Source organism: Meleagris gallopavo, chromosome 5 (genome assembly GCF_905368555.1).
Source record: "Meleagris gallopavo chromosome 5, MGAL_WU_HG_1.1, whole genome shotgun sequence".
Taxonomy (NCBI): Eukaryota; Metazoa; Chordata; class Aves; order Galliformes; family Phasianidae; genus Meleagris; species Meleagris gallopavo.
In genome coordinates, this window is record NC_139408.1 from 37,251,071 (window position 1) to 37,261,100 (window position 10,030).

Sequence of the window (10,030 nt, forward strand, 5' to 3'; positions counted from 1 at the left end):
AACTTTTCGTTAGCTAAAAGAGACGTCGCTCTAGACCTCCCGATTTATGATTCGCAGAGCTGGCAAGCGGCCGCTCTCGGTAATTGGTTAAAAAGAATGTCAGTCTGTCTCTGAGCTTCGTGATTGGCGAGTGAGTGCAGAGAATCTTTCCCGGAGGGCGTACCCTTTCGCTTCAAGCCCGCCTATTGGCAGTCGGCGGCGTCCGCCGAGGGGCTATTGGCTGCGCCGTCCAGTCCCTCGCGGAGCCGAGCGGCGGCTGTCGGGCGGAGCCTCTCCCGCCGTTACCCAGCGGTGCCTTGCGCTGGGCCCGGCTAGGCCGCGCGGCGGGCGGTATGGCGGTGGCGGTGCGTGCGCTGCAGGAGCAGCTGGAGAAGGCCAAGGAAAGCCTCAAGCACGTGGATGAGAACATCCGCAAGCTCACGGGCCGGGACCCCAACGATGTGAGGTGAGGGGCGGCTTAGCGGGGTCGTCTCGAGGAGGCCGTCCCCGCATCTCCGGCGCGGCCCCGGGCCGGTCGGCGGCGTCCCCGCTGGGATGGGGGGTGGGGAGACGGCGATGGCTGCGGGCCTCGCGCCTGAGGCAGCGCCGCGGGAACATTGCGAGGGGCCCGGGCGGTGCCGCTGAGCGCTGTGCTGTCTTCCGCAGGCCCCCTCAGAACAGACTGCTGGCCCTCTCAGGCCCTGGTGGAGGTAGGGGGCGAGGGAGCTTACTGCTGAGGTAAGGAACCGCGGCTCTGCTTTTCTCTTGTGGCGCCGGGTTGCTGTCTTTGCGTGTTCTGCGTTCTTGGTTTGATCCCTGTGCTCGCTGTAAGGCATTGGGAGCTGCTGTTGTAACAACGCAGTCGAGTGGGAGGCCTGCAAGGGCAGCTGGGGTTCGATAGCCGGCGGTGCCTGGTTTGATACGGGGTGGCTTTCCTTAGCGCTTCCAGCCGTTAGCCTTAAAGTGAAGGAGGATCTTCAGAATGAAGGGGAGGCGCTCTCTGGTGAGGTGGGCCACCTTGCTTTGAAGTGGTGCAAAATCACTGTCTTGGTGATTAAGAAACTGGTAGTATTTCTAGGGAGAATAGAAAGAATGGAACTCTCCAGGATTCCCAACACTCATGTAGGCAACTTCCTTTGTGAATTTATCTTTTCTACCTTCTTTTACTTCCCATCTCTGTGGTAGAGCCAGAATCAAGGAAAGACTTGTACTCAGATAAGATGAAATTACTGAGTACATTTCTTTTCTTTTGTTAAATTTCAATGCCAAATTGCTGCTGAGGCCTTAACACTTTAAAAACTTCTGCAAAAAACTTTTTGAACGTAATGAGGTAGCTCGTTTGAGGATAGCAGCTCATCTGAATAAGTTTAAATGGGTTGATTCGCAAACAGTGCATTTAAATACTTTATTAATGTAGCAACAGTCAAATGATTACAGAATTGAGTAATATGCGTCATATGTCTGAGATCACAAGTGGTTTCCTTTTAGGCGTGGATTCTCGGATAGCGGAGGAGGACCCCCAGCCAAACAGAGGGATCTTGAAGGGGCATCCAGTAGGTGGGTAGAAAAATGCATGTAGAGACCTTGCTTTTTCAGAATGATAGTTTATAACAGTGCATTCCAAATACTTAGATGCAGTAATTTAGTAAATGATGACCTTCTCTGTCTTCTTCGGAGATTTATTCATGACTTGTGAGAAATGTTTTTGGAGTTGATTGCACTGGAATCTCTTTTCTAAATCCTATAGTAGCTTAAAGATTATCAGAGTAATGTGAAGACTATAGCAATAATATAAAGATAAAATCAATACTAAGGTTCTTGCAGAGTGGAGACACTTAAATGTATAATTCTTTCTCTCTGCTGGATTCAAGGGCTTATGTGGCCTCTGGAATCACTGTGGAGAGAACTGTATAGGGAATTAAATAACTTTGTATATTTATGATGGGTAGAAAACTCAAAGGTGTTGAAATCTTACACTCGCTATAATGAAGAGCACTTCTCATTTTTGTACTTGCACCAGTGCAGTGGGGGGGTATTTCTTGTTCCTTGTCCATTCTTTCTGCAGATAACTCCTCTTTTAACTTTCTGGGCTTTTTTGTTGCAGGCTGTAGTGAGTTGGTCAGTTTTCTGAGTATAGTTACAGTGTTAGATGCCAAATTCTAAAATCTTGATTTAAAAACTTACATTAAGTAAAGCGGAAAACTCATTGCAGTCTGCTGTATTAAATTTTGCATACCAGCCCAGACTTGCTTAACAATAGACACAAATTGTGACTGGGATTTCCCTTTCATTAAATGTAATGCCTACTGTGTGGCAGTATATACAGAGATTTCAGGCCTTCACAACTGGATGCAGATCCATCAGATGTGGCTTTGGTTATAGTGAGCTGCATTTTCTGAGCACTTACATGCAGTTGCTAAATCTTCACAAAAGCAACACTTGGTTTTGAATTTCTGAGTTCTACAAAATGAATACTGTGAAATATCTTTACTGATAGTAAACTGCTATGCCACAAAGCTGAGATCAAAAGCTGAAAGTAACTTTCATTTAATACATTGCCTAGCTTTCTTTGTTAAAAAACCTGAGGTTATCCAAGGGCTCAGGTCCCAGCTAAATGCTTTGTCTGTCCTTAACTGTTTTCTAGGTATTTGCCGGGGATAACCTCAATAGCATTTTGAATTTGAGAAAATCATATTGTCCTCTGTGTCTTGATGCATTTAAATCTAACTCATATTTCTCTTACATAAATAAACATTTTAGATATTCTGAAAAAAGAAAAGCCCAAACAGGAAACAAAATCCGTAACTGCGCTAGAAAGTCAAATAGGGCAGGAACATGGGTTCTTCATTTTTACTTTACTACTGAAATTACATTAAAATTTAAATCACTTTTCTCACCTGCTACTTTAAAATTTTTTTGAACAGTTTTTCCTACAATATTTTTTTAGACAGTGCTGTAAAAGCACTATTTATCTCTTCTCACTGTTCTGTTCAATAGTTTTAGTGGAATTATTGGTTCTGCTGACTATATATGCTGAAACGTATAGATGCTGTTGTTAACAAATGTTCTCCAGTGGCCAGTAATGCTTTTTATTCCTCAGGCTGGGTGGAGAGCGTCGGACGAGAAGAGAATCACGCCAAGAAAGTGACGGAGAGGATGATGATATTAAAAAGGTAATACACGACAAAGAGAGCTGTGTAGGAAAAGGGCAAACATTTATGTGAGCTAAGAAGTTTGTATTTTTCTGTTGTAGCCAGCATTACCATCTTCTGTTGTTGCTACCTCCAAAGAGCGAACACGTCGAGACCTTATACAAGATCAAAATATGGATGAGAAGGGAAAACAAAGGTATGCAGCAGTCTCTTCATGCATTTATGTGATTCTTCAGAGTCCTACCTTAGGAGGTAACTTTAGGTTTTAAAAGGCGTTATACAGATGCTGTTATGTATCAGATGGTTTTGAAGATGCACCAGAATAGTGTAGATTTGGTTTAGATAAATATTCTCTCAAAATATTTACAGTAGTAACATCAAATCATCCACGTAACATAGCTGACAGGGATTCTGCTTCTCAAGCCATCTACAACAGTAAGATTGTTATTATAACATGTCATCTTTAAGTAGGACAAATTAATTGGTTACTTAACATTTTGGACTGTTAAAATAGGAAATAAACCCAGAATGTGAATACAGGGACATCCATTCTGTTGTGCTTTGTGATATAGAAGATTGTGTCAAGGTATCTTGGAAGTAACCAGTTCTTCCTGACATACCTTTATAGCTAGTAAAGATACATCTTGAAAGAGCAGTTGTCAAAGACAGCACAGGTGATTCTTACTACTCTCACCTATTCTGTTGACTGAAAAAAAAGTTTTGAGTGTGCAGTTTTCTTTTTTGCAGAGTAGCTCCTTCGTGGGTTTCTTTATTCTTACTACTTTCAGGCTTGTTGTACATACAATTTGACATTTCTTTGGCCTTTTTAAGTACTTAGTGTTTATATCTCCTTTATCTTAATGTGCATGTGTGTGTGTTAGAGTAGCTCACTAAAGTTCTTGTTAAGATGCACTTATTTTGAGAAGAGGTGTTGGAAAAGCAGCTTTGCAGCAGTATCCAGCCTCTTGGACTCTCCAGTCAGCAGCCTACCTGGTGTCATAATCACTTACGCTTCAAGTAGAATCAGAGCTGAAATAGTGAACTATTTTGCACTTCTTTGATGAGGAACAAAGATCAATTAGAACAAAAAGACTTTGCTTGGTTTTCTTTTGCAGTTGCAATGTCACTAACGCTGCTTTGCTTCCATCATGTGCTCCTGACTCTTTCCTTACAGAAGGAATGGTGGTGGACTTTTATAGGGCTTCTGGCACAAAAAGTTTGTCTGTTTGGAATTATAGTTTTAGCATTTTGCATTTGAGTTGTGTTCTGGGGAGATGAGAAACAGTGTTGATCTGCATGTGACTCATATTAGAAAGAGGCCCTTCAGGAAGACAGCATCCATTCAGCTGTGGGCTTTGCTCAGGGTTTTCTGGGTTGCCATTTGTATACAGATACTCTTGGTAAGGTAATCCTTAGCTTTCAGCCCTTTACCTATTGCTATTTTTGCTGTTTCATGAACAAGTAGTTTTATCTCTGCGTGCCAGGTTATTGCCACTGGAATAGAGCCTTGGAGTACTGAGTGAGAAGGGTAGTCTTCTTTCTTCTAATTAGGTGAAAGTTCAAGGCAAGTAAGAAAGTCAGTTTCTTGCTATAAAGGCTTAATTTGGTATTAAATGAGAAGAAAGTGAAGGTGAAGTTCAGGAAGTTTGTTCAGAAGAAGGGAATTCCTTGAGGAGTTTTGTTTACATAAATTTCTTCAAGCACCCTTAATTACATAAAAAGAATTCCAGTGTGCAGTGTCTTATTATATAAGATATTGTTAGTTAGATTGTGACAGATAGTCTTTCACTCCTCTGTGGCTATGTTACTACTTAATCCCCCTCAGTGGCATGGGGATATTCTTCAGACAACTTAACAACCTTCCAATTCAGTGCCTTTTTGAAATCTCACTCTGTAGTTACTTTACTCAGTCTTTTCTTCCATGACCTCCTTTTGAATTTTTTTTAGTATTAGTGTCGTTATTTTCTGATGTGCAGGGCTCCTAATTCTCCCTATGCTAACTGTGCTGTTTTACAGATAGGTGCTGTGTCTTACTCTTAAGCAAAACATGATATCTTGGTGTAAGTTATATCCTCGACTGCTGGCAGTCGGTTTGTTTTCTATTGCTAGTGGCCTTGTGTGGTACTGAGCCTTTAAAAATAACCATCTCTGAGGTGGAAAAGTTTCTCTGACTGTTTATACAAACAAAAATCTTGGTGCTTGAACTGAATCTCAAACTTCTTTTTGTTTTTACTCAGGAATCGACGTATATTTGGCTTGTTGATGGGCACTCTTCAAAAATTTAAGCAGGAGTCCACAGTTGCTACTGAGAGGGTACTTATTTTTAGTTCTATAAATCTTTCAGCTGTAAATAATAAAACCAAATTGGGTGATTAAACTGCTTTAAATAGCAGTGAACATTTCCATGATGTGGGTTACAGATGTCGCAAATTGGTAATAGTACAAATGGGTTTTTGTTTGCTTTGATTTAGTTGAATTGGGGGTGGGGAAGCAGGAAAGAGACTGTAGTGATTTAATGACCTGCGGTGCTTTTTGACCATTGTAGAAGTGGCAAGGCAATGATTTGTGTGTGCTTTTTAATTTCAGTTCATCTTCAAAACATGTAAAATTCAAAATAGAGTCTCTTCTCTTATCAGTATTACTTCTTGGGACGTTTCAAAATTCCTGAAATTTAAGTAGAATTATACAGAAATGTAGAGCTTTATCATGTCTTCTGTTTAAATACAAGTGGCTGTTTGCCCTATAGTAGAGAAAATGAGCATTCCTAGTTTTAATGAACAAGTGTGTGACTGTATTGGATTGCAAATTTTGTAGCTTAGTGTAACTTCAATATCTTGCATCTAGGTTGGTGGTAACTTTTTTTTTAATTTGCATGCTCTTTTGAATAGTGGAGGCTATAGTGCCTCTTACTGTTGTCCAAGATGGGTTATTCAATTAAAAATAATATTTACTTGTAGATTATAAACAATGTTTAAATGTTCATGGAGAATTCTACTTCCAGCACTCGAGAAGCAGATACAAATTCTTTAAATTAATAACCACTTCTGTGTGGTTTTAGCATACCTAGATTGCAGTGTTGATATTGATTACTTTGCGATTCAGTATTTAGATATCCTAATGTTTTATCTAAACAGTATTGGGCAAAAAGTTCTCTGCCTTCTTGCCTTTAGAATAGGAAATGATTACAAGAGATGGTCCGCGGTATGTTTGCATAAGAAAGACTGAGAGGTTCCTATTCGTTGCAACATATTTCTGAGAATATGCTGCTACTTATATAAAACCTTACTCTAAGTCAAGGTAGAATCCTAAGGAGTTAGGACACAGATTTTTTTTGTCCAAGCACTAAACTATATATGTGCGTGTGCGTATATATTCTTAAACAACTATATTGCAATCTGAGCTTATGGCAATACAAGGTTATGCAAATAGGGCACTCTTGGATTACAGTGACATATCTAATTGATGGTGGCAGTCCTCCAAAGTATCTGCGATATGATTTGTTTCCTTGTTTATAAACTTCAGCCTGTAGCCCTTCATTTGCTTGTGAAGAAATCGTTGTTTTTTCTTCTGGCTGAAGTGCCTGAAATGTATTGCTTTTTGTTTTTTGTTGTTTTTTTTTTTCCTGCCATTTGGAAAAAAGTGTTAGAGCTTGTGTTGAAAATTCAAATCCAAATTGAATGATAGAAAAGCAGGGTGCATAGTTTTACAGTTAATCCTCCAAAAATTATGCACCAGCAAGCACTGGCACTCTTTTCTTCCATTACCTGTAATTTAGTAGATTAAGTAGATAAAGATTATTTGTTCTTTGGAAATGCCTTTAATAATATAAATAACTTATTTTAGTTGTACCAAAGCAGGATGCTTTCTTGATTTAGGAAAAAAATACTAAGATGAATATTTCCTTATCTTAGCAAAAGAGACGACAAGAAATTGAACAAAAACTTGAAGTACAAGCAGAGGAAGAAAGAAAACAAGTTGAAAATGAAAGACGAGAACTGTTTGAAGAAAGGCGTGCTAAACAAACGGAGCTGCGGTTACTGGAGCAAAAGGTTGAGCTTGCTCAGTTGGTAAGCCTTAGTTTTGCTCTCAAATCTTTCTGTTGTAAAAAATATACTCTTCTGAATCTTAGGGGATATTTTTGTTTTCAATTCTCAGCAAGAAGAATGGAATGAACATAATGCAAAAATAATTAAATATATAAGAACAAAGACAAAACCTCACTTATTCTACATACCTGGCAGAATGTGTCCTGCTACGCAAAAGTTGATGGAAGAATCACAGAAAAAGATGAATGGTAAGTGTTGTTTATGATACGTGACTGTTTTTGTTCTTGCCTCCCCTTGGTGTCTGTCCTACAAATTTAAGTCTTTCTGCTTAGACACAGAAATTTCATGGTTAGAACAAACTGTGTTCTCGCGTGGGTGTTTGTCAAAAGTAAAAACGTTACTCCTTCAGTGATTTAGTTTTGTGCTTTAATTAACAAGAGGTGTATGTGTGAGCTTGGAAGAATGTTTTTAAAATGTTCTTTATTTTAAGTTTAGTACTCAAATGTATGCTGAGGCAACAACTTCATTTTCAGAAAGGCCTATTCTGCAGTTTGGAAACAGAAGAATATGCAGGGTTTTCTTGTTTGTTTCGTTTTAGGAGTTGTGAAACTCTTCCTTAAAGCATAGCACTAGAACTTTGACGCTTTATTTCCTTGTGTGTTCATGTATCTGTTTCACAGGATGATTACGTTTTCCTTTTGGAAAACAATTTAAAGTACTGCAGGTGATGGTAGTCCTGCTGTTCATTTGATTAAATTGAATTTATCTTTTCCTTAAGGAAGTTTTCTTCATTGCCTGGGGTGGGGAATAATGGAAGCTGAATTGCCTGTCTGAATAGCTTATATTATTAAAACTTTTTTTAATACCTAATCTGCTTTCCACTGATTTTTAGTTCCTTTGTTTGCCTTATGTATAAATACAGTTATTATTCCTAAATACCAAGGAATTTAGGTACAGTTTTGATATATTGATGGTTGGATTGATTCTAGTGAAGTCAAAAGTACTCCTAGCTTAGGTCTAGGATTTTACTGTTCTGACACTCAGCGGAGCTGTTTATCCTACTTATTTTAATTTAACCTGCAATCCATTTCATTATGCATAAATGGCTCACTACTTCAGAGTGAATAAGGATGAAGTTCTTAAAACATCTTGATCACTTATTAGCTTATAATTAAGGAGAAAATAGTCTTCAGTTTCTGTAGCTACCTGTCTGAAACTGTTGTTGGTGCATTTTATTCCCTAGCAATCTTTGAAAGCAGGCGCAATGAATTTGCAGAGCAGATTAACAAAATGGAGGCCAGGCCCAGAAGACAATCTATGAAGGAAAAAGAACAGCAGGAGGTGCAGAATGAAGAAAAGAAGGAAGAACAGAACAAGGAGCAGGAAGAGGGTAAGGTGGTTCAGCAGGTGGAAGAGTTGGAGACAGGTAATCAGCACAATGATGTAGAAATGGAAGAGGTAGGGGAGGAGAAGGGAAAAATAGGTTCAGGGCATAGTGATGCAGAGAAAGAACAGGAAGAGGAAGAACAGAAACATGAAATAGAGATTAAAGTAGAAGAGGCTGCTGAGGTGAGGGAGAATGACAAGCAGCAGGATGGTCAGCACGAAGAGGTCACAGTTGTAAAAGAGGAAAATGAAAATATTCAGCCAGTGGATAATGAGCAGGATATGGCTGAAGTGAATGAGGCAGATAGCGTAGAACCTGTAGATAATGAGAATGGCAAAGAAGTGGAACCAGAAATGGAATGTGATGCTCAGCCAGAAAAAGCGTGTGATATTCCTTCTCCTGAAAAGGAGAAAGTTATCAAAACAGAAACTGAAGCCGAACCCGAAGAAAAACAGGAGCGGGCATCTGAAGCTCAGCCAGAACCCATGGCTGAGGCCTTATCTCACCCACAGTCTGTGCCACCACCACAGTCACCTCAGTTATCTCAGTCTGTTCAGGATACAGAGCCCCAGGCAGACAAAGATGAAAATGCTGTGGTGTCTGTAAAGGTCGAGGCACAGGCAGAGCAGAATCAGGCACTGAGTGCAGAAATAAAAAATAAGACTAGAAGTAGAAGCAGGGGTAGGGCAGGGAACAAAGCTGCTAAGAGTCATAGTCGCAGCAGCAGCAGCAGTAGTAGCAGTAGTACTTCAAGCAGCACTAGTAGTGGAAGTAGTTCCAGCACTGGCAGCACTAGCAGTCGGAGTAGTTCCAGCAGCAGCAGCACAAGTGGAAGTACTAGCAGGGACAGTAGCAGCAGTAGCTCTACAAGTAGTGAAAGTAGAAGTCGGAGCAGAGGAAGAGGTCATAACAGAAACAGAAAACGCAGGAGGAGTGCAGAAAGGAAGCGAAGGGATGCTTCAGGAGTAGATAGAAGTCACAAGTCCTCGAAAGGTGGGAGTAGAGATGCAAAAAGTTCGAAGGATAAAAGTTCAAGATCTGACCGAAAGAGATCTATATCAGAAAGTAGTCGGTCAGGCAGGAGAACTTCACGGAGTGAAAGAGACCGTAAATCAGACAGGAAAGACAAAAGGCGTTAACAGAAGAGACCAAGCTTCCTTAGTCTAATCTTTGCAGCAGAAGATTATTTGAGTGAAAGGATTCCTTGTAAGGAGAAGGAGAAGGCTGCCTTAAGAATTGCATGCTGTAAAAAATCTTTTGGAAAAATGCAGACTGTTTACCAGGCATTCTTGTACTTTTTACATAATTTTGTAAAAGGTTACCTACCAAAATTATGTGAAGTTCCTGAAAATGTAAAAATAAAAGATTAACACTCCTTTGCATCTCTTTTTTTTTTAATATTCTGTATTCATTAAGATCCTCTGTATATTTTAATAGGCAAATCTTTAAGTTGGTGTGATCACTTT

General features: G+C 39.9%; 1 protein-coding gene across 1 annotated transcript; it reads left to right on the forward strand.

Moving 5' to 3' along the window:
- The first annotated feature begins 169 nt into the window (after nucleotides 1–169).
- On the forward strand, nucleotides 170–9,939 carry PNN (pinin, desmosome associated protein). The gene is made up of 9 exons (XM_085225280.1): nucleotides 170–445; nucleotides 646–717; nucleotides 1,468–1,536; nucleotides 3,080–3,152; nucleotides 3,233–3,327; nucleotides 5,369–5,444; nucleotides 7,043–7,198; nucleotides 7,287–7,425; nucleotides 8,421–9,939. The coding sequence occupies exons 1-9, from the start codon at nucleotides 333–335 to the stop codon at nucleotides 9,701–9,703; spliced, it is 2,076 nt and encodes a 691-aa protein (XP_085081406.1). The 5' UTR covers nucleotides 170–332; the 3' UTR covers nucleotides 9,704–9,939.
- Nucleotides 9,940–10,030: the final 91 nt, after the last annotated feature.